General features: G+C 40.7%; 1 protein-coding gene across 4 annotated transcripts in view; it reads left to right on the top strand.

The window, feature by feature from the left end:
• OSBPL1A (oxysterol binding protein like 1A) overlaps positions 1-25803 on the top strand; it is a 170670-nt gene that overhangs the window by 112426 nt on the left and 32441 nt on the right. For all 4 annotated transcript variants that reach the window (XM_044293459.1, XM_044293456.1, XM_044293460.1 and 1 more), the window contains exons 16-17: positions 8196-8361; positions 11258-11414. In XM_044293459.1, the coding sequence (XP_044149394.1) occupies positions 8196-8361; positions 11258-11414 (323 nt within the window). The remainder of the gene's footprint in view (positions 1-8195; positions 8362-11257; positions 11415-25803) is intronic.

Here is a 25803-nt window from a genome sequence, read left to right as displayed (position 1 = left end):
GTGTCCCCAAGTGTAGTCACAAAAACCATCAAGCGCTACAAAGAAACTGGCTCGCATGCGGACCGCCCCAGGAAAGGAAGACCAAGAGTCACCTCTGCTGCGGAGGATAAGTTCATCCGAGTCACCAGCCTCAGAAAGGTTAACAGCAGCTCAGATTAGAGACCAGGTCAAGGCCACACAGAGTTCTAGCAGCAGACACATCTCTAGAACAACTGTTAAGAGGAGACTTGTGTGAATCAAGTCTTCATGGTAAAATATCTGCTAGGAAACCACTGCTAAGGACAGGCAACAAGCAGAAGAGACTTGTTTGGGCTAAAGAACACAAGGAATGGACATTAGACCTGTGGAAATATGTGCTTTGGTCTGATGAGTCCAAATTTAAGATCTTTGGTTCCAACCACCGTGTCTTTGTGCGACGCAGAAAAGGTGAACGGATGGACTCTACATGCCTAGTTCCCACCGTGAAGCATGGAGGAGGAGGTGTGATGGTGTGGGGGTGCTTTGCTGGTGACACTGTTGGGGATTTATTCAAAATTGAAGGCATACTGAACCAGCATGGCTACCACAGCATCTTGCAGCGGCATGCTATTCCATCCGGTTTGCATTTAGTTGGACCCTCATTTATTTTTCAACAGGACAATGACCCCAAACACACCTCCAGGCTGTGTAAGGGCTTTTTGAAAATGAAGGCGAGTGATGGGGTGCTGCGTCTGATGACATGGCCTCCACAGTCACCGGACCTGAATCCAATCGAGATGGTTTGGGGTGAGCTGGACCGCAGAGTGAAGGCAAAAGAGCCAACAAGTGCTAAGCATCTCTGGGAACTCCTTCAAGACTGTTGGAAGACCATTTCAGGTGACTACCTCTTTAAGCTCATCAAGAGTATGCCAAAGCAGTAATCAAAGCAAAAGGTGTGCAAAGCAGTAATCAAAGCAAAAGGTGGCTACTTTGAAGATCCTATGATATGACATATTTTCAGTTGTTTCACACTTTTTTGTTATGTATATAATTCCACATGTGTCAATTAATTAAATATAAAGAAAACTCTTTGAATGAGAAGGTGTGTCCAAACTTTTGGTCTGTACTGTGTGTGTGTGTGTGTATGTATATGTATGTGTATATATATATATATATATATATATATATATATATATATATATATATATATATATATATATATATAATTTAGTATAATCCGAACGGATAAATATGGTGAAACCTATCCAAAAAGACCATCTAGGTACTTAACTCCTTAAGGACACAGCCTTATTTCACCTTAAGGACCAGGCAATTTTTTGCAAATCTGACCAGTGTCACTTTAAGTGGTGATAACTTTAAAACGCTTTGACTTATCCAGGCCATTCTGAAATTGTTTTTTCATCACATATTGTACTTCATGACACTAGTAAAATGGAGTAAAAAAAAAAAAATCATTTTTATTTATAAAATATATAAAAAAAAAAAATTCTCTATTTCTATAATACATTTAATACCTACAATAATAGTTGTTACTTTACATTCCCCATATGTCTACTTCATGTTAGGATCATTTTGGGAATTACATTTTATTTTTTGGGGATGTTACAAGGCTTAGAAGTTTAGAAGTAAATCTTGAAATTTCTCTGAAATTTTCAAAAACCAACTTTTTAAGGTTTCAGGTCTGAAGTCACTTTGTGAGGCTTACATAATAGAAACCACCCAAAAATGATGCCATTCTAGAAACTACACCCCTTAAGGTATTCAAAACTGATTTTACAAACGTTGTTGGAAAATAGAGATACAATTTCAAAATTTCACTTTTTTGGCAGATTTTCCATTTTAATATTTTTTTTTTCTAGTTACAAAGCAAGGGTTAACAGCCAAACAAAACTCAATATTTATGGCCCTGATTCTGTAGTTTACAGAAACACCCCATATGTGGTCGTAAACTGCTGTACGGGCACACGGCAGGGCACAGAAGGAAAGGAATGCCATATGGTTTTTGGAAGGCAGATTTTGCACCCCTAGAGTAGAAACTCCAGAAAAGTGACCCCATTTTAGAAACTACGGGATAGGGTGGAAGTTTTGTTTGTACTAGTTTAGGGTATATATGATTTTTGGTTGCTCTATATTATGCTTTTTGTGAGGCAAGGTAACAAGAAATAGCTGTTTTGGCACCCTTTTTTTTTTTTTTTTTTTTGTTATTTACAACATTCATCTGACAGGTTAGATCATCTGGTATTTTTTTATATGTATACAATTTTTATTTATGTAAGTTTTACACAATGATTTCATTTTTGAAACAAAAAAATATTTTAGTGTCTCCATAGTCTGAGAGCCATAGTTTTTTCAGTTTTTGGGCGATTATCTTAGGTAAGGTCCCATTTTTTGAGGGATGAGATGACTGTTTGGCACTATTTTGGGGTGCATATGACTTTTTGATCGCTTGCTATTACAGTTTTTGTTATGTAAGATGACAAAAAATAGAAGTTTTTTTTTTACACATTTTTTTAATTTATTTTTTGACGGTGTTCACCTGAGGGGTTAGGTCATGTGATATTTTTATGGAGCCGGTCGATACGGACGTGGCAATACCTAATATGTATGTAATATGTCTTTTTTTTTTATTTACTTAAATTTTACACTAACAGCTTTTTTAAAACCAAAAAATAAATCATGTTTTAGTGTCTCCATATTCTGAGCCATATTTTTATTTATTTTTTAGGGCGATTGTCTTAGGTAGGGGCAAATTTTTTGCGGGATGAGGTGACTGTTAGTTTGGTACTATTTTGGTGGGCATACGCCTTTTTGATCGCTTACTGTTGTACTTTTTGTGATGTAAGGTGACAAAAAAATGGTTTATTTAGCACAGTTTTTATTTTTTACGGTGTTAATCTGAGGGGTTAGGTCATGTGATATGGTTATAGAACCGGTCAATACGGACTCGGCGATACCTAATATGTCTACTTTTTTTTTTTTTTTTCATAATTTTGTTTTTACTTTATTTTGGGAAAATTACGTTTTAGTTTATTTTTACTTGAAACTTTTAATTGACCCGCGGTTTGCAGGGATCGCCGACATGTGGGGGGGGGGGGGCACGGGACCTCCCGCGCATTTAGCCACGGTGCCTGCTCAACGATTTGAGCAGGCACCGGGTTCCGATCACCGACCGCCGAGCGGCGGGAGCATCAGGCACTTATGAACCTGGCCAGTGGCAGCAGGTACCTCCTGAAATCACCTGTATTGCCATCCTCAGGACGATGATACAGTTTCATACTGTGGCACAGGTGGCAGTATTTTGTGCTGCACTGTGGTATTTGGTTTCGCAGAGGCACTGTTTTGTGCTGCATTGGGGATGTATTTAGTTCTGCACTCCATTATTGCTGACCCCACCTACTTATGTTGGCCCTGCATACACTTGTGTTGCGCTGCCTTCTGTCTGTTTGGACCCACCTACAACAACATGGGGCCACTTTAAGTCCCAGTCTACCCCTGCACTGTACACACAGAATATACTGTACGTACATTTATTAACTTATTCATCTATCTTTTCATCCCCATTGAGATCACATTCCTTGGGGCTCATTCATATAGTGTCATAGTTGCTTAGCACTTCTAATCTAATGTTATGCATCAGTAATAAAGCAATGTTCTTAGCTTAGGTAACAAATTGGTAGTTCAGCAAAACAGAGAAAGCTCTTGGTATGGATCTGTGCCCACAGTTAGTTTATTTCAAAATGCAAAAAGGGATGACGGAAAATGTGCACACAAAGTGTAGTAATAGACCCATGACCTTTCACTTCACATACCATATTAGGAACTAGATTTTGTGATAGCCTTGTGCACAGGTCCCAACACATACGTAAGAACACACATTTATATGTATCAGGAGCTCACATTGTCTATTGTCAGGTGCTGGTGCTTATAGCTTTTCTGTATACAAGTTATCTTTGACATTTTAAGAATCCAGTTATATATAACAAATTATTTTCATATTGTATAAAAAGTGGTGCAAATATGTTGTGGTAAAGCAAATCACCAGCTCGCCCACAGCGGAATGCAGGAAACATAGCAAGGTGAGTAACATTTAAGTCCAGCATCTGTAAAACTTGAAGTTTTTATTAAAGCAAAAATAAAATCACAGGAAAGTTACAAAAGTATTCACCTGGAAGAGGCCTTTCACCACTCCTGACATGTCTGTTTTAATACCTTCATGCATTCCCCATGTAATAACAATTTTGGAGCATTTATTCTTATGGCTTTATGTTGTGCCATTCCTTTATTATTTTTACTAGAAGTTATGAATGAATTGCTAGCAGTCTGCAGTAAGGGTACAGAGGGGAGGTAACCAGTGCAGTGGGGGGGGGGGGGGGGGGGTGTACCAGCACAGACTCCCTCTGTCCAATCAGTGCTGCCATTTTCAGTCTGTGCAGGTACACACCACCAACTGGTTACCTCCCCTCTGTACCCTTACTGCAGACTGCTAGCAAGTCATTCATAACTTCTAGTAGAAATAATAAAGGAATGGCACAACATAGAGCCATAAGAATAGATGCTCCAGAATTGTTATTACATGGGGAATGCATATACTGTAGCTATTAAAAGAGGCATGTCAGGAGTGGTTAAAGGTTCTCTTTAATCATAGCTATGATTATAACCTCTCCCAAGTTGAAACACTTCAGATTGATGCTATGCTTTTTTTGTAACTACTTTCCTATGAAGAATTTACCATAATTTGTGCTTCAATAAAGACAAGAAGTTTTATGGAGGCTGGACTTCTCTGTTACTTCCCAAATAAGTAGTGAGGTTTATTAACTGGGCTAGTTCAATAAATCACAAACAATATAAAAATAATAGATATGGCCAGGGGCTGCCCTATACAGCACAGGCCAGGTTTCAGTATTGGTAGTAGGCAAACTGCCTGTCGTTTTTGTTTCCACAGGGAATTGATTTGGCTTGCAGAGGCCCACGTCCACGATGTTGTGGATGTACTACACTGCAATTACATGAAGACAGTCTGATTATTCTGTACCATTACAGCCTACCATCTTCCATCATAATGCATACAATGTCAATGCAAACAGAAAATTTGCAAACTCAGGAACTGTACCTTTTGCGTCCTTTTGTCTATGCTTAAGCTACCTGCCAGACGAGAGAGAATGCATTCGGAAAGTCTTCAGACCCTTTCTTTTTTTTTCACATTTTGTCATGTTGCTGCAATGTGCTAAAATAAAAAAAAAATCAAGTATTTCCCCATGATTCTGCACCCAATTCCCCATGATTAGAAAGTGAAAACAGAATGTTCGACATAAAAGATGACAAGCTTGCTTTAGCATAAGTATTCAGCACGTTTGGCAGTGATTACAGCCTCCGGTCTTCTTGGGTATGATGCCACAAGGTTTGCCCACCTGGATTTGGGGATGTTTTGCAATTCCACTCTGCAGATCTGCAATTCTGTTTTCAATTTCTCATGGGGTATTAAGTTAAGATTGATGTGGAAAACTTGAATTTTATTTGATTTTAGCATGAGGGCATGACATAAAATGAGGAAAATGTATGTTACAGGTGGGGATCCGATTTGTGGTGCAGGTTTTTGTGTTGTGGATGTATTTTGCAGACAGTCGATTTGTAAACTCATGCTTGTATATATATATAAAGAACAACAGATATTTAGTGAGAGAAGCGGTCTATACACATTGGATAGCCATCAGCCCACAGCTGTTGTTCCTGACTCGGCCAACCATGCATGTATTTGAATGGGAAGAGAGGAATAGGCCATTGCCAAACACTTCTGGCGGCAGATCAGGCATGTTGAAATCTATATGCTCTATTTGTCTTGCTCAACAACAACTCTTGGGGGAGAGTAAGGACACCATCATACAATTTACCATAGGTGGTCAGCCAGTACTGGACCGGCAGACATTTGTCTCAGGTACACTACTCCAGTAGTGTCCTGGGCATCTTGGCTTACTTTGAGTGTGTGTTTATATAATATAATCTTTTGGTAGTACAGTGTCTGTGTGGTGTGACTGATATTTTTCTTTAGGCAGTTAATACCAGGTATCGTTTGCAGTCAGCTGATTTATGCAAAGCAATAAATGTAGGGTAGAGAAAGATCAGGCAGGGGTGGGGAGTCAAGGCAGGGTGAATGGCATCAGCCACCTATGAGTCATGGCTATGGACACTGTTTCTTCCTGTGTGTCATGGTAGTAACATGCATCTATATAGGCTGTCTTTGACTCCATAACTTATGGCACTTACTTAGGCCACTTTCATGCAGTCAGTGTCTGATCAGTGATTTCCATCAGTGAGCCAAAACCAGGAGTGAAGGCTATAGAGAGATGAGCTATAATGGAAAAATTTGCTGCTATTCTGTGTTTGACCTACACCTAGTTCTGGCTCACAAATACTGATGGAATTCACTTATCAAACAGTGACTGTGTGAAAGCGGGCTAAGAGCATTTCCAGTAGTCTCTTACAAGTCCATGTCTCTTTTCAGCAACGATCAGTGCTGGATAACCCCCTGTATGACTTTGCAGGAGGATAAAGGCTTAACACACAGAGGCAGAGACTAATTACACTAGGACTATTACACTGCCAGATTGTCTGCCATATCATTGTTAACGAGTAGAAATGCTCGTTACTGATGATCTGGCAGTGTAATACTGTCTCTGATTACCCAATGAACAAGCAATCCACATTTTTAAACTGGCTTATTATCTGCTGCCGACCAACAACTAGTCAGTTGACACAGCCTCTAGCGCTGTATTACATACTGTACAGCAATGTAGCAGGGGATTGTCGGGAGGGAGGTTTTCCTTCCTGGGAATCGTCTGCTCGTTAGCAAAGGAGACAGCTGCTATTAAGTGTGGCAATCTCTTCCAAAGTATATCTCTTTAATGTCAAATGGTTCTTTCAGAGCTTATTTAACCATATGGCAACAATGCACCTATATTAGAGCCTCTAGCACAGGGGTGGCCAACCTGCGACTCTCCAGCTGTTGAAAAACTACAACTCCCAGCAAGCCCAAACTGACTATATAGCTATCAGCCTACAGTAGGGCATGGTGGGAATTGTAGTTTCACTACAGCTGGAGAGCCGCAGGTTAGCCATCCCTGCTCTAGCACCATTTTTAAGTGTGCTTGCGTCCACTGGATACAAATACAGTTGAAAACTATGGTGGCACATTGGTTCCTTCCCCACTATTCCCTAGATGCAGTGGATGTCACTATCACACTGCCTGCACCAAGCCAATCGCGAATGCGATTACTCGTCCCCATACTGACTAGTTGTTTGCCGGAAGCAGATCATAATTGGATAGCACGATCTGCTGCCGGCAAACAATGATTTTTAAGCCATCGGGTAATTGGCGGCAGTATTACACTGCCAGATCATTGCCAACCAGCGTTCCTACAAATGCTTGTTACCGATGATCTGGTCAACAATCTGCCAGTGTAATACTGGCTTAAGTCTTCTATTGCATAAAGAAGCCTGGGAGACATTGTCTACACACTGCAGCCATTATTACTGGATGTGAAATGTACAGTACGATATTAAATACATAAATGTGCTTATATATCTAGAATATTAGACATAACCCTGTTAATATAGCATACCTTTATAATGATTTTATAAGTCCAATGGCATATTATTATTTTTTTTGACTGGTTCATATGAATGCAACAGAAAACAAATCTCCAGAAGCATTCAGAAGGCTCATGTACAGTATCTCTGTGGAAGCCCTATTAGGGCGCAGTTTTATACAAGCGCACACATAAAATGGCTGTGTGTGAGCCCCAATGGAAATTTCCAAAATTTTTAGAGACTCAACAACTTTGTACAGATTAAAACCAGTGCCTAGAACTGTTCAGAAAATTGTGTAATGGAACTGCAACACAAACCATTTACTTAGGTGTCTTTATTGATTTGTGATGGTTACTTGCTCTGCAGTCGTTGATGGAAAACATGATTGGCCTTAATACCGATGTTACATCCATTTCATCCAGTTTAGGTTTGTGATAGATGTTTCCTTTTACAGTAACACAGAACCTCTGCTCCACTTAATATAAGACTGGTGCTGAATAAAACGGCACAGTGTTGGACAGCAGGATAGCACTATCCTTTCCTTATTGCTTTTCTTCACCTTTTTCTTCATCTGTCACTTTCATTTACCTTACAGGTAATAAACTAACAGGAATGTTCTTACTCCAATATAGGCGAGAAATCTGAAACTAGAACACGAGCAGGAGAGAAGTAAGATCTTATCAGAGGCGTTACAGACGTTGGCTACAGAACACCACGAATTAGAGCAGTCTCTTGTTAAAGGGACACCTCCTCACCACTTTATTCTCAGCGAGGATGAATTCTATGATGCCATCTCAGGTATATCTCTTCTAATAATGACATATTATTTTTGCTTCTTTTTAATGCGTTCGCTGCTGCTTTATATGCTCTGTCCTTCACACTTGCATCAGTTTTGTACAATTTGGTTCTATTTTCTTATAAGGTTAACTGTAGTAACACCAGGATAGAAAGGACAAGAAGATTACTGAAAATATTTTATAAAGTGCGTATTGCTTCTCATTATGAAAAATGACCTTTACAGAAGTTCAGTGGAAATATGGACAGTGATTGGATTTTTGTGAACTTATAATTTGTGGGGAAAAAAAAAAGTTTACCTTAGCAGATCTGCTGTGCCGTGCTGTGCTGTGCCATTGGAATTTTATAATTACATGAGCTTTATGGAAAATGCATTGCATTTAGGGAAAATGTTGGTGGCTAGGAGTATACAGCAAACTTATTTTTGAGCAGAGGTTCTGGCCAGGCAAGTACTTGTTTCTGGCAAGGAGAGGAAAAATAATACAAAGCCCATATAGTATAGTAAACCCATCTGAGTAGCAAAAGAATACCTAAAAAGTGAAACTACATTATCTTATGTCAACATTTCATTGGGGGATAATCCTATTATGGTAATTATTTGTATATGCTGTAGCTTACATTTCTAATGATCTACTAAAAGTACAAGTCTGCACATCCTAAAAAAAGAGGGATACAGCAAGTGGGACACAGATCTGTATAAGGCCTCATGCACACAACCGTATTTTGTATCTGTGTCCAAAATACAAAAAAAAGTCATCCGTGTGCTGTCTACATCCGTATGCACCGTTCTGCAAACACATTCTGTCCATAATGCAGAGAATAAGTCCTTTCTAGTAATTGGAGTGAGAATAATAAAGATTGCACATGTAAGGTGTCTGTATTTTGCAGATCCGTGGTTTGTGTACCTCAATACTGACAGTCATGTGCATGAGGCCATATGCACACTTTGGCTTTTTTTTGTATTCGAGGGAGCACAACATATTCTATAAACATATGGTCATATCCAGAGATGGACCTTCTTTCAAGAGGGATCTGTGGGAGACTAATTGTGTAGGAAGAGATCTATATATATATATATATATATATATATATATATATATAATCTTTGTGCGTATATTAATGTGACGTTTAGGCACATGGCCATATTTAAGTCTGCAAACAGTGGATCCGCAACAGATAGATAGTTACCTTCAATGTGCATTTCACATTTCTCTCCCTATCTCGCCAACAATACAAACAAGAATAGGACATGTTCTATAATTTGTGTAAGCGTCCCACGGATCTGCTAAAAACATGTGTGCATGACCTCCATAGAAAAGAGTCAGTGTGCTTTCTGCAAAAAATGCGGATTGCACATGGGTGAAAAATATAGTCATGTGCAAGATGCCTTAAACAGAATTTTTTAAGAAACAAATTTTGTATTGTGTATTAATATTGATATAGGGATAATTTGTGGTTTGATATGATGAAAACTGTTAGATTACAAGCAAAGTCCGCTGTGAAATTAGCGCCAGCCATTTTCATTGTTCTACTCCATTGGAGGAGCAAAACAACGAAAATAATGGAATTCAGATTTGGTTCATAACTGAAACAATTGGAGCCAAATGGACAACATTGACTGTGGGGTCAGTTTGGTTTCCGCCATTTTTAGCAGAAAAAAAGTGCTGCATGCAGGACTTTTTTCTCTGCTGTTTTTGGCGGAATGTGCAACCAAGCAGAGCCTCCGACTCGGACGTGAAGAAGCCCTAATACTAAATACAGATCTAAAGAGGTCAATATGAAAGGTTCAGTTTCTCTACACTGAATGATACAGCTGTATAAAGTATTTCTAGATGTTTGATTTCAGTGTCAATTTGCCTAGAATTTTTTTTTTCTTATAAAACAAATATATTTCATGATTTTCTTTTCAGGGCCCTGAAAAAAATAGCAAAATACATTTGCTTAACTGTCACTTTAAAGCGGAAGATACATCCCACAAATGTTGTTACTGCTTTACAGAAAAAGTGTCTTTACTACTCTTTGAAACAATGTACTGTGTACAAAGATAGGTGTCTCTAAAATCTCCCTGACCCTGGGCCCACAGAAGTCTTATACCCCATAGTCCAGACAAGCACAGCATTTAGTTTCAGAGCTAGTGGTTCCCCACAGGATATTACAAGAGATGACCTTAGAGAGGTTGTGACCCCAATACACCTTAAGGAAATAGAATGATAAGCCGCAATGCAACTCCCCACATGGGAATAAGAAATACCATTAAGAAGGGTGATGGTGCTCGCAGATAGGGATCCTGGCCATGGGTCCCAGCATGAAATAGGTATATATAGAAATCCGCAGCACTCTTCCAGTAGTGAAAAAATCCGGTCTTTAATTAAACCAGCAGCATAATAGTGCGACGTTTCGACCGTCTCCGGTCTTTGTCAAGCAAACATTGCTGTATTATGCTGCTGGTTTAATTAAAGACCGGATTTTTTCACTACTGGAAGAGTGCTGTGAATTTTTCTATATATACCCAATACACCTTAGCAGCTTTAAGTTGGTTGTTAACAATATCCAGTAGTCGATCACTTATTTGTGACCATTGTACATGATCTGCCTTTTAACAGACATTTATTTGGAAAGGCTGTGTACCCAGCATATCAATCCCACTACACACACAAAATACATATATATAATACAGCACTGTTTAATACATGAATGTCGTTTGCTCCTTTGTCTCCTTATATAACATGTAAAGAGATAAAGTGCGATGATCTGTTGCTGAATGGAGCCTGTCAAAAAAGTAAAACAAAGTGGCCTCCTCAGGTTTCAGTGCTCGGCTAACGTGAGAAGTTTTCAGTTGTCGCAGCAAGGCCTGGAGTTTGCGGTGTACATTTCATTAACACAACCAACATTCTTTTAGATTCAGAGTCTGGTCATTCCTTGAGTGGATTTGAGACAGTTGGAAATTCTTCCGTAGAAGAAAGTCAGGATTTTAACTTCCAGAAACAAGCCGACATGTCAGATGACAAGAAACCCGGAGGAGGAGAGGGCACTTCTAATGGCATTAAAAAGCACAGGTAACATAATCCTGGGGGATGGTTAATAACATTTCATGACTTTATATGCACAGTACATGTCCAATGTGCAAAACCAGAAATGCACTTTTTTTTTATTGCTAGGTTAGAAAAGATGGTCAAATGAAGGACTCTACATAGACAAAACCTGTGTTGAAATAAGTTTGAGAAGTTTTTTTATATGGCTTACTAGATGGAAGGAATTATTTAAGGTTTTTGAGCTGAAAGAGTTAATGTAGATTATCTGGGAAGCTGTTCTCCTAGTACGCCACTAAAGTGCTAATTGGGTGAACTAAAGGGTTTATTTATGAAAAACTATTCAGCAAGTCTGTAATGACCCTCTAGGAATACAGTGGCTGCAGTTTATTCTCGGGCAAGAACCATCTTGTAAAGCGCTTAGCTTGTCATTCACATTTTAAGCTGTTTGATCAACTTACTCTCCCTGCAGTGAAGGTTACAACAAAAAAAAAATGCCTATGCACAGAGAAAAAATGGTGTACATTCCAGTTTAGGTGAACTATTTACTTGGGGTTCCAGAACTTCAGGCCCCTTGTAACCATCAGTTCCTAGAACGAAAGGATTGAAGCCGCCCGTTCACACCTTTTCTGTGCACAGCACCAACCGTAACCTGGCACTGTGCACTAACTTGGTTTTATTGACTTGAACGGGTCTGCGTTCACAGGACCTGGCCACAAGTGGTGCGGTGCAGTACAAGAGCTGAAGGAGCTATGGCTACTTTATGCTCAGGATTGTAGGGGTCATGGCAGTCCGATATGATGGCATGCAGCGGATTATGTAATCAACATACTCTGATTTGCTCTGGCCTAGTTCCCATAAGGATTTGCTAGCCTTTAGCGTGGAAGATTATTTCTGTTGAATGTACAGTACTTTGCAGGTGTGGGGAAAATGCAGCAAAGTAAGATGGCTTTCTGAAAAGCCTAGTTTATTTTTATCAATTAACTTTTGGAACCACCAAGCAACTGAGAATTGCTTGCCTTATCCAGCATGATTTGTTTTTGCATTTATAGTTGTGATATTTTGTTCAATAATTGGTATGTCTTTATGCACCTATTAGTTGAGTGACCCAGCAATGTCAGTATTTGCTAGGTTGTCCAGTTAGGAACCGTTCTGAAGGTGGCTTTGGGACGGTCTCTGCTGTTTGGGTAGCTCTGCACACAAAAGATTTGTCAGTAAATCGGATTGTCTCCTGTCAGCAATCATCATTCACTTATTTCTGCAGATGGGTCCCCTTTCCTTTTGGAGAAGGCCTTTGGTTAGGTTAACATCATTAGGTCTGTTAAAGGTTTGGATTTTGAGTATAGGGTGGCTACATTCACTTTGTGCCACTGCAGCTTTCTTTTTCTTGGAAGAGTGTTAGGGTTTATGCACACTGATGTATTTTCTTTCTGTGTCCGTTCCATTTTTTTTGCGGACCGTATACAGAACCATTAATTTAAATTCGGTCTGCAAACAAAAACGTGAGGAACTCCGTGTGCATTCCGTTTCCGTATTTCTGTTCCGCAAAAAAATAGAACATGTCCTATTATTGTCCGCATTACGGACAAGGATAGTACTGTTCTATTAGGGGCCAGCTGTTCCGTTCCGCAAAATGCGGAATGCACACGGACATCATCCGTATTTTTTGCGGACCGCAAAGTACATACGGTCGTGTGCATGAGGCTTTAGGCCTCTTTCACACTACAGTTTTTCTTTTGTTTTTCGTTTGGGGGGGTTTTTTGCGTTTTGTATACGGTCTGTATACGGAACCGTTAATTTAATTAATTCCGCCAAAAAAACGGAATGTACTCCGTATGCATTCCGTTTCCGTTTTTACGTTCCGTTGGAAGATGGAACATGTCCTATTATTGCCCGCAAATCACGTTCCGTGGCTCCATTCAAGTCAATCGGTCCGCAAAAAAAAGCAACGCAACAAAATGCATCCGTATGTCTTCCGTATCCGTTCCATTTTTGCGGAACCATCTATTGAAAATGTTATGCCCAGCTTAATTTTTTTCTATGTAATTACTGTATACTGTATATGTTATACGGAAAAACGCAACGGAAACAAAAAAAAACGGAACAACGGATCAGTGAAAAACGGACCGCAAAACACTGAAATAGCCATACGGTCGTGTGCATGAGGCCTTAATCTGTATATCCTTTTCCCAGAGCACTCTGCCAGGTCTGTGTGATTACCTGCACTAGCTCTGGTGCTCTCCAAAAGAAGAAACTCTATCCCCATTCCCTCTTCCCCGAGATCTGCTTGGGAAAAAAAATCTCCAAATGCTTTAAAAATAAATAAATAAATAAATAAAATACTTGCCTCCCGAATCCTTGCCACTCCATTCATGCATTTCTTAGGAAATATAACTGTTCAGCCAATCACTGGCTGTGGGACAAATTTCTGTGTCAAGAGGTACCAGGAAGTGCAGATACAAGTGGAGGACTCGGAAGTATCAAGATGAGAGCATTGGGGTATTTTTAAGGTGATTATAACATTTTTTTATTGTTTAGTGTTTCTTGACACTGGCATTTTACAGTGGACCTGACATGTCAGTTTTAGTAAATGATTGCATTGCGCATGAAATAACAGGTCTGGGGAGGCGGGTGTCTCTGCATCGTTTGACACTACCCAATCATTGCTAACTCATTTGTCATTTTATTCATACATTTACAGCAGGGATAACCGTGTGAAAACCCAACATAAGGCCTCATGCACACAACGTTGTTTTGGTCCACATCCCAGCTGCATTTTTTGTGGCTCGGATGCAGACCCATTCACTTCAATGGGTCCGCATCCGTTGCTCCGTTCCATGGCCCTGCAAAAAAAAAAATAGAACATGTCCTATTCTTGTCTGTTTTGCGGACAAGAATAGTCATTTCTATTATTGGGACACCTGTTCTGTTTTGCAAATTACTGAACGCACACGGGCGGCAGCCGTGTTTTGCGGATCCGCAATTTGCGGACCACAAAACACATCACGGTCGTGTACATGAGGCTTAAAGTTATAAGAAAACACGCTCCAGAGTTATTTATTGGGGATTACAAGTATTTATGAAAACTGACATGTTAGAACTAGTAACAGATCCTGTTTAAAGGAGTTGTGCAGTGGAGTAATCTTGATGAGGTCATCAATATCAGATCAGTTGCTTGCAGGGGTTGGGGCGCTCGTGCGAGTGCTGCTTCCTCTTCAAAGTTTACCTGCTTGCTGTCTCCTTTGTACTGGTAGCGCAGTGTAAAACTGCTCCGTCCCAATCAAGTTAATGGGATGACATGTTGTAATTACACTGTACCACCGCTTCAAAGGAGATGACGTGTAGGTAAAACTTGAAGAGGAAACCTCTCTCACACGAGCCCCTCAACATCTTCAAACAGCTGATCGGCAGCTTCCATTGTGGAAGTGCGCGCTAGTATACAGGAGGCACAAGAAGTGGTCAGTGTAGTGCTGCTAGTGCTGGCTGTACTCACTGCTCCCTGGTCTTCTCCAGGCACCACACTGCACTATCCTGACTGCATATAGCGACAGGGCGTAGTACACGCACTATGACCTGTCGCAGTGCAGGCCCGTAAAAGAGCAGGCAGTGGTGAGTGCAGGAGACGCGGCTGGATGTGCAGAGTGGCAGTGCTGACACTGATAAATCACTGGCCGCTATACTGCCCAGCGCAGCCTGCGATGCATCAGCGGGGAGGGAGGAGGGGCTTGAGGCCGGCAACTTGCGTCGGGGCCTGATGCAGTCACTGTACTCTTACACCGGGCCCTACACAGCAATCTTCATACATAAAGTGTAGTCATGTAATCCTAATTAAAGTAGCGCAATCCTCTGTAGTAATTACCAACAAACTACTTCTGATCTGAGGTCTCATATGGGGGGTCTGATCTAAGGTCTAGTGAAGATTGGGGGTCTGATGAAGAATTTGGAACTGATCGGAGGTCTGATGAAAAAAAAATGTTTTTCTGATTTTCCTCCTCTAAAACCTAAGTGTGTCTTATAAAGCGAAAAATACAGTAATCTATACAATGCATATAGATAGTTCATGTACTTTGACGGTAACATTACAGCATTGATGTCTAACTGTAGGAAATCCTATTAGGCTCCTGGAGCCTGGTTCAGTGTGATCTTTGTTTCTCATTGTTATTTCTCTCTTGTAATTAAACATTATTTATTAATGTATCTCCAGTTGCTTTTTAGTTTCCAGTCATTTGATCTCTCAGTTGGTATTCTAGATGGTACAGATGGCATCATGACAACAAGAGCCATACTTTTTATTTATTTTTTTAAGATAATTTAGTGCCATTGGATTTCTATATAACTAATCTTTGTCTGGGTGTAAATGTATGTGGATGTTGTGGTATACACAGTGTACAGTGTAATTATTGCTCCATTAATTTTATTGTAACATTGTCTGTAAGATGATACATTGAAGCATAGTCTATGTTCTCTGATCTGCCAGGATGAAATGTGCACCACACTTCTCCAATGACTCTGATGGACTCATGTTGGCGTGTAAAAATAACAGACGTGTTTGTGTATTCAGGAAAGCCACCTTATCTCAGCATGACATTGACTATGGTGGAATGAGCACTGTGGTTTTTCTGTTTAGATTTTCCATTTACTTACTCAAAGTAAACGTGGCCACACACTTTCAATAGCTGTCAGCTGAGTGCCCATTTGCCCAACAGCTATTCCTAATGAATTCCCCATACACATGCACGCTTGGTTTAGCAAAGGGTGCATTTCAAGAGGGTCGATTCCCCTCCCCCCCCAACTTTTCGATTGTATGCCAGGCAGGCATGTGATACATATTAGATTGTTGGACATCCTGGTGAAATTGTCTTGTTTAGCCTACATACCGTAAATTTAATGTGTATAATCATCTTAAAGGAGTTGTGCAATCCCCTTTCCCCCCTTCCTCCCCCAACCACCACATTTTCTGGACCCGTAAAGAGAAGATTACTAACATGCTTTCCAGTGCTGGCTCCCCACTCCCCCTCCTGGCCTGTGATGCTCTGATGGGCTTCGTTAATGTAAACATCCGGTTTGACATCGCTGCAGCCACTCACTGGTTGTGACAGTGACCACTCCCCTTACATCATGACAAATGGTCACGTGACACAAGGGGATTTGGTCTCTGCCATGGTCAGTGATTGGCTGTGGCGATGTCAAACTGGATGGTTGCCTAAAAGCCCGCCATTCTTAAACAACCCCTTTACGTCTCCAACTGTTTACCTTTAAAAGAATTGGTGGCCAAACTTCTAAAGCTGATCATCGATGCAGCAAGATATCGGCCTGTGGTTGTCCCAACTTAACATATCTCCTATGCATTCATCTCAGTGGGACGGTTGGAGACAGCTAGATGGATAGATCTGCAGCAGTCCCATGGAGCTGATTGGAACAGTAGCAGGCGTGCTTAACCGCTGCTCCATTCCTGTAAATGGGTTGTACAGTGGAGTAATATTGATGACCCGTGGTCTGAGAATCAAAGCCCCACTGATCTGATACTGATGACCTTACCTGAGGATAGCTCTTCAATATTACTCCACTGTACAACCCCTTTAAGGGACTCGGGGACCAAGATCAGTGGGGCCCAAGTGGTCAGATCCCAGCCAATCGGATACTTATCACTAGGGATGAGTGAATCGACTTTGGATAAAACATTTAAAGTCGATTTGCATAAAACTTTGTTTCAATACTGTAGGGAGCGAGCACTCCGTACAGTATTAGAATGTATTGGCTCCGATGAGCCAAAGTTATTACTTCGCAAAGTCTTGCAAAACTTTGCATAATAACTTCAGAAGTTTGATTTATACTGTAAAAAAAGGTACCACTTGCAACCGAACCCAAGTTCGGGAAACGTTTTTTTACAGTATTAATACATTTCTGAAGCTATTATGCGAAGTCTCGCGAGACTTCGCAAAGTAATAACTTTGCCTCATCGGAGCCAATACATTCTAATACTGTACGGAGCGCTCGCTCTGTACAGTATTGAAACAAAGTTTTAAGCGAATCGACTTTGGATGGTTCATCCGAAGTCGATTCACTCATCCCTACTTATCGTGTAACCTGTGGACAGGTGATGAGGTGGGGCAACTTCAAGTATAATGATCACTTTCACCTGCATTACCTGCAAATTAAAAGGAAAACAGATTTGTCATACTTGTCATGTACACGCTGTCATAACGTATGCAATGCAATTATTTGTGTATTGAGTCCCTTTGTTGTTGTTTTTTTTTAGATTACCAGTTTGGCATGTTTCCTCCAATTACATAATATGGTTATCCATATGCCCCATATTTTAAAAAACTACTGCTTTAGAAAACACAAAAGATTAAATCAGTTATTCCACCCCTGAAGATTTTTTTTTACTTCCTTCCTACCTGATCAGATTGGTGTAGGGGTGGGTAAAGCATTCTACACTAACCAAAAATATAAATGCAGCACTTTCGGTTTTGCTCCTATTTTGCATGAGCTGAACTCAAAAATCTGAAACATTTTCTACGTACACAAAAGACCCATTACTCTCTGGATACTCTGGATCGGTGTATACGACAGCGTGTTCCAGTTCCTGCCAATATTCTACAACTTCGCACAGCTATTGAAGAGGAGTGGACCAACATTCCACAGGCCTCAATCAACAACCTGATCAACTCTGTGACGGAGATATTGCACTGCGTGAGGCAAATGGTGGCCGCACCAGATACTGGCTGGTTTTCTGACCCCTCCCCAGTAAGGCAAAACCGTGCACATTTCAGAGTGGCCGTTTATTGTGGGCAGTCTAAGGCACACCTGTGCAATATTCATGCTGTCTAATCAGCACCTTGATATGCCACACCTGTGAGGTGGGATGGATTATGTTGGCAAAGGAGAAGTGCTCACTAACACAGATTTAGACAGATTTGTGAACAATATTTGAGAGTAATGGGTCTTTTGTGTATGTAGAAAATGTTTCAGATCTTTGAGTTCAGCTCATGCAAAATGGGAGCAAAACCTAAAGTTTTGTGTTTTTATATTTTTGCTCAGTGTATAATTGTTATCGAGCATTATTTTCTGGCGGAGATATGTTGACTGTTTTGCCACTGTATATGAGCAGGTTGAAATCAGATTGTCATCTCTGTAAGGCTATCTGCACACAAGTAAACTTGCTAAAATTCTGCACAAATTTTCGCACAGATATCTGTGCATTTCCGTACCAAATCCCCATGTGTTACTTCCAGATTTTATTGCGGATTTGATGTTATTTTGCAGCAAATCTCATCTTCCCATTGAAAAGGGTAAAATCGCACAAACTATTGACATGCTGCAGATTCAAAATCAATTTCCGCACCTAAGAAAAAGCAAAGTGTACATGAGATTTGTCTAATCCATGTGGAAAAACGGCATAATCTGCAATGTGTGTAGTTCCTCTAAGGCTTAATTCACAGTAGCAATTTGGAATGAGACAGGGTCTGTTCAGGTGAAAACTAATGTTTTTGCACAAGTTTAATCAGTTTTGTCTGTGATTGCATCCAGTGTTTTTTGTTTTTTGTATGTTTTTTTATTTGTTTTTTTTAACACTCCTGAAGAACAACACTCAACATCTCCTAGCAACCATCAGTGAAAGCCGTATTGCGTCCGGATGCCTTCCGTTTTTCACACAAGCCCCATTCATTTCTATGGGGAAAGGGCTGCGCGACAAAATGCACAATATAGAACATGCTGCAATTGTTCCTGAAAGCAAAGTTGATGTGTGAATCCTGAAAAGGTCAGGATTCAGTCCTACATCGCATCTGGATGGAAAACTCGCTTGTGTGAAAGAGGCCTCTTTTAGACGGGCATTGCAGGAAAATGTGCGGGTGCGTTGCGGGAACACCCGCGATTTTTCCGTGCGAGTGCGAAACATTGTAATGTGTTTTGCACTCGTGTGAGAGAAATCGCGCATGTTTGGTACCCAAACCCGAACTTCTTCACAGAAGTTCGGGTCTGGGATCTGTGTTCTGTAGATTGTATTATTTTCTCTTATAACCATGTTATAAGGGAAAATAATACATTCTGAATACAGAATGCATAGTAAAATAGCGCTGGAGGGGTTAAAAAAAAAATTAAAAAAATTTAACTCACCTTAACTCACACTTGATCGCGTAGCACAGCATCTCTTCTGTCTCCTTTGCTGAACAGGACCTGTGGTGAGCAGTCATTTCAGGAAAAGGACCTGTGGTGACTGTCACTCCAGTCATCACATGATCCATCACCATGGTAAAAGATCATGTGATGGAACATTTGATGACCGGAGTGACGTCACCACAGGTCCTGTTCCTGAAATGAATGCTTACCACAGGTCCTGTTCAGCAAAGGAGACAGACGAGATGCCGGGCAGCGTGATCAAGTGGACTAGGGTGAGTTCCATATATATTTTTTTTTTAACCCCTCCAGCGCTATTTAACTATGCATTCTATATTCAGAATGCTATTATTTTCCCTTATAACCATGTAATGAGGGAAAATAATAATGATCGGGTTTCCATCCCGATCGTCTCATAGCAACCGTGAGTGAAAATCGCACTGCATCCGCACTTGCTTGCGATTTTCACGCAACCCCATTAATTTCTATGGGGCCTGCGTTACGTGAAAAACGCACAAAATAGAGCATGCTGCGATTTTCACGCAACACATAAGTGATGTGTGAAAATCACCGCTCATGTGAACAGCCCCATAGAAATGAATGGGTCGGTATTCAGTGCAGGTGCAATGCGTTCAACTCGCGCATCGCATCCACGCGGAATACTCGCCCGTGTGAAAGGGGCATAAGAGTGCCATGTCTTACTGATGGCGAACCTATGACACGACTGCCAGAGGCGGCACTTAGAGCCCTCTCTATGGGCACCCGTGTCCTAGAAAGAGTCTATGCCATTCACCAGTGCAGGGCGCACTATGAACAGCACAGGCAGTGCACTGAATGTAGGCAGGTTATTATAGCTGAATGATAAAGATGGAAGATATACTACGGTATATTGGACTGTAGTATTCAGGGTAAATGGCCGTGTTGGCACTTTGCGATAAATATAGGGGTTTTGGGTTACAGTTTGGGCACTCAGTCTGTAAAAGGTTCTCCATCACTGCCCTAGGGAATCCTGGCTGGGAAACATTGCTGTAGATTGTGGAAATACAGGGTAGGGGGGTTTGCTCTTTGCGTTACTGATACCCCGCCATGTCACACCACTGCTCCTGCTTATGAAAATATAAACCTATAACTTTTCAGCATCTTTTCTTATCAGTTCATTATAATCCTCCCATCCTCCTTTAAGAAATTTCCATTTCTCTTCTGGCTGACGTGGTGGATATTTCTTCTGAGGAGCACATACCCAGCTGACTGTGAAAAATATTATGCCAATCAGCATAAACTAATGTGATATACAGCACTATGCAGATGTAGCCTGCACCTGGAAGACCTAACCCCTGCATATAGTGTGCTTAATTCTGTAGTCAGACCTAGATGTTTAGGGTATACTGTTTTTGCTCCTAAGTGTAATAGGCCACAGTCAAACAGCTATTTTATCTTTGATACCGTACAACCCTTCACAAGCTTAGTGAAACCTGTGCCGAATTGTGGTAAAAACTTTGTGTGGACCCATCCTAAATCAGGGGACTTGATTAGAATCTGTGCACATAGTTGTCTTCTTCGGCTCATGTGTTCAGATTTCTGGTAGCAGGACATCAGAATCTCTCACGTAACTGGAATGTATAGTTTGCCGACTATAGAAGGCAGTGACATGTCCGCTCATGTCATTACATCAACGAGACGGGAGATGCAACGAGTAGGAGAGAGTTATAAAAGAATTGCATTATCATCTTGCCTGTTGTAATGGCTTATACAACACTGGTGGAGGGATTCTGAGTTCTGGTTCTTATCCATCACAAAAGTGAATGGGGCAGTAATGTTCTTTGACTTCAGTTATTCATAGATAGCGAGGAGCTATGATGGTCATGCCAGCAATGAAGGGATTGCTGTTAGCACCGAAAACCCCGGCCACTTGTTCTCAGAATCAATGAGGTTAAAGTAAAAGCAGAGCACAAACAACCTGCTCAAATGGGTCTTGTTCCTCTTAATAAATTAACAACCATAAACCAATTAATGACCCAGAGCACAACAGGTAAACCCCACACACACCAGGCACACCACTGTTCAGATACAGTAGCAATAATGATCAGCAGTGCAGGTGGTGCTATATAGATAGATTTCAATGAATAGCTCAGTGGCTATATACAATTTTTAATTAGATGACATTACAAAAGTATTTAGATCCAGATGCTGATTTGAAAAATGTTGAATATTTTTCGTAGGACAACCCCTTTAAGCACCAGTGAAAAATTACAGCTTCTATGATCTAGAAAACTATGTACTTCAGGCTCCTAAGTGACCACAAATACACCTTTTTACTGATTTAAACAAAGGAGGATTAGGCTAGACAGCTGGCTTTATCCCTTTACCGACCGGCGCCGTACTAGCAGACACCTGCAGCTAATGTCTGCAGCAGGCAGTAATGCCGATCGTGGACATTTAACCCCTCAGATGCAGTGGTCAATCCTGACCACGGCATCTGATCGCGTGAAACACTGTAAGCGCACGCTTCCAGTGATGCTCCGGCTCCCCCATGCAGCGATCGTAGGAGCCGAAGCTTGTGTGAAGTAGTATTTCCTCTGGATCCTGTAATGGTGCTCATAGGAAACTAGCAATTTTCTCATAGACTTCAATGCTAGTGCATTGGGGTCTATGAGAATACCAATAATTATTGCTTGTTATAGTTCCCTATGGGAACTATAAAAAAAAGTATAAAAATAAAATAGTTTTAAAAAATTAAAAAACTTAATTCAAATCACCCCCCTTTTTCAAAAATAAAAATACATTTTTTTAAAAAATACACATCATGGGTGTTGCAATGTGCGAAAACGCTCATAGTATAAAAATATATTCCCCATATGGCAAACAGCAAAATGGGGAAAAAAACACGTCAAAATGGTCGATTCGTCGTTTTTGGTCGCTTCATTTTCTATAAAAAATAAAAAGTGATCAAAAATTCATACACACCCCAGAATGGTATCAATAAAAAATTCAGATCGCCTCGTAAAAATGAGCCCCCCCCCCCCCCCCACACACACAGCTCTGTACACATAATTACAAAAAAGTTATAGCGGTCAAAATATGTCGACGAAAAAAAAAAACAAGAAAAACTATACATTTAAGGTATCTCCGGATTCGTACTGACGTGTAGAATAAAATTAACTGGTCAGTTTTATCGCACATTGAAAGTCGTAAATAAAAACAAAAATTAAAACTGTGGTGGAACTGCATTTTTTTGCAGTTTCACCCCATTTGGAATTTTTTCCTGCTTACAACTACATCATATGCAATATTAAATGGTGGCGTTGGAAAGTACAACTTCTTCTGCAAAAAACAAGCCCTTATATGGCTATGTGAACAGGCAAATAAAAAAAAGTTGTGGCTCTGGGAATGCAGGAAGTGCAAAACGAAGACACAAAAACAAAAAACCTCTGGGGTAAAAAGGGTTAATCAATGAATATATGTACTCCAAATGGTGCATTAAAACTATAACTTGCCCTGCAAAAAATAAGCCTTCATACAGTTACATTGATGAAGAAACTAAAAAGTTATAGCTCTTGGAAAGCAATGATGAAAAAATGTGTGTGGTCACTAAGGGGTTAGAAAATGCAAATGCTCTTGTTCTCTACAAAGCTGGTGAGATCTGGAAAATTCACCAATCTTTGGCTATTGAATATTCCACTTATTAAAGGGGTTGGCCCATCTCATATATGGGTGGCATGTTGCTAGGCTATGCCCCCAATGTTTGATAGGTCCCAAAGGTGGGGCCTATCTTTAGAACGGAGCCTTCAAAGTGGAGGAGACTCGACCATGCATATGCTGCTGCTCCCTATTCATTCCTATGGGAGTGCCGAAAATAGCTGAACACTGGCTCGGCTATTTCCTTCAGCTCCATAGAAGTAAATGAAGCAGTGGTTGTGCTTTCGCAGTGCACTTCCCATTCATTAAACAGTATGTCTGTATTACTCAAATGTGTCACAGGCCAACTATGGGTTTAACTAACCCAAACTCGCAACATTGTAGGGGGTCTATCATTCTGTAAGTTCAGATAAGTTAAAACCGTGGTCAGGTTGGACTGGCACAGCAGAGTACCAGAGGATCCTCTGCTGGGCCCAAGCGCTGACACAGTAATGAACCCCTAATAAAACAGGACCCCAAAGGTCCACTTGAGCAGATACGATATACCACGTGTAGTCTGTGCACCTGCATAGGAGCCCAGTCCAAAAAGAGCCCCACACCATATTATCATGGAAATACTAATGGTACCTAACGTTTATTTTATTGCATGCAAAGTACTGTATATTTCGGACTATTAGATGCATTTTTTTCTCCTCAATCTTGTGTTGCCATCTTTTGGTGCGTCTAATAGTACACATTTCGGCATTAGAAGCGGGAAGCTCTGAGCTCCATTATGACCTGGCAAATGGCAGTGCAGTTGTGAGGACACAGCATACACTGTGCACGGTGTACATAATCTGTATGCTATCTGCTCACTGAACTGTTACATCTTACACGCACATTTCTGTAAAGTGTGACTGTTCAGTGTGCAGATAGCACACACATTGATACACATAGCAGAGTAAATGTGTGCAGCGTCTGCCCTGCCAGGACCTGTTGTAGCACATCCCCTACATGCTGTGCATGGGACAGGTCCAGTAACTCCAGACTCCTACTACTGCTTCTGAGTAAGCTTAGGGAGCAAGCCTGTGCCTAATAATAATAGTATTCTGCGGATGGCATAGTCAGGGGCACTGTAAGGCTTGCAGTGTGATGAGGCACTGTGGCTGGCATAACCAAGGGACACTGAGACTAGCATGGTCTCAGGGGAAACTGTGGCTGGAGCATGTAATAGCTGAAATGTGATGGGGCATTATGGCTGCTATTGTGATGAGGCACTGTGGCTGGCATAGTCAGGGGGTTCTGTGACTGGCAATATTATAAGACAGTGGCTTTTGTACTCTGTACCGTATGAACTGTATATGACCCATAGGATATACTCAGTAAAAATGGTATAAAAAAAAAAAAAAGCGAATTGTGGTAATATCTTATGGTCCAGTACAAAAAATGCGGGATTAATAACATTGGTCATAGGTTTTACTGCGCTATAACAAGGCAATCACATAATTTTCTTGCACGTCGGTCCTTTGCAGTCTATCTCTGAACCGGATAGCCTATAAAATGTCATTGAGAAGTCCTGCATGTGAAGTGAAAATAAAAATGACTGTGGACATGTCCTGTCTACACAGAGACTGGGTTTTTAGAATAAGTTTCTCAGTAGGGCCCATGGAACAAAGTCTGATACTGTAATAATACTCCCTATGTTTCATACAGTGAACTCCAACAGTCAGTTCCTCCGCCAGAACAGATTGTTGGTGTTCCCAACTCCGATATGAATGCGGTCCTAGCCAAGTGATAAGGTATAATGAAAACATATGCACCTCTTCTGTGCTTTTAAGCCGCACCTGGTTTTGCATCCATTTGTCACTTTCATCAGTGATTAGTTACTTTTGATGTGAGAAAAAGTACTTTTTGCAGGACTTTTTCTCAATAATAACTGATCTCTGACAGAAGTAACAAAAAGTGATCGTAACTGATGCTCCAAATAATGGATACATTTTTTTCTGTCCTGACTAATCAGAAGAAAGGAAGGCTAAATGGTGATGTGAACCTAGCCTCAGTGTTGTATTTTGCTTGATTTTATAGAATTAATTACACATGAAATTGAAAAAAAAAAAATGTGAACGTTTAAAAACTGTAATGCCTCATTTATACAGAACAGGTGCAGATCTTTTCCTTAGACCTTATTTCTGTGGAGGCTCCAATCCTGGTTTAGGCCTCATGCACACGACCGTTGTTTTATTCCATATCTGTTGCGCCGTTTTTCGTGATTTTCTGCGGACCCATTGATTTTCAATGGGTCAGTTGAAAACTCTGCTAATGCAACGTTTGTCATCCACGTTCGTGATCCGTGGTTCCAGTTCATCCCAAAAATATAACCTGTACTATTATTTGCGCGGAAAACGGTTCGCGGACCCATTCAAGTCAATAGGACTGCTAAAAAACACGGAGGCACACAAGATTGTCATCCGCGTCCCCGTCCGGTTTTTTCCTATGATTTGCATGGCAAGTCTGCCTTAGATTTTTTTTTTAACATTCCTTTGTCTGGCGGTCCTCCAAAAATAAAGGAAGACACACGGAAACAAAAACGGATCACGGAACAACTGAACCCCATTTTGCGGAACGGAACACAACAACGGTCGTGTGCTCACAATCACTGACCAAAATACTGACTTGTGAA

This window comes from Bufo gargarizans, chromosome 5 (assembly GCF_014858855.1).
Source record: "Bufo gargarizans isolate SCDJY-AF-19 chromosome 5, ASM1485885v1, whole genome shotgun sequence".
Taxonomy (NCBI): domain Eukaryota; kingdom Metazoa; phylum Chordata; class Amphibia; order Anura; family Bufonidae; genus Bufo; species Bufo gargarizans.
Note: the sequence above shows the minus strand (reverse complement) of the source record. Positions and strands in the feature narration are given on the sequence as shown.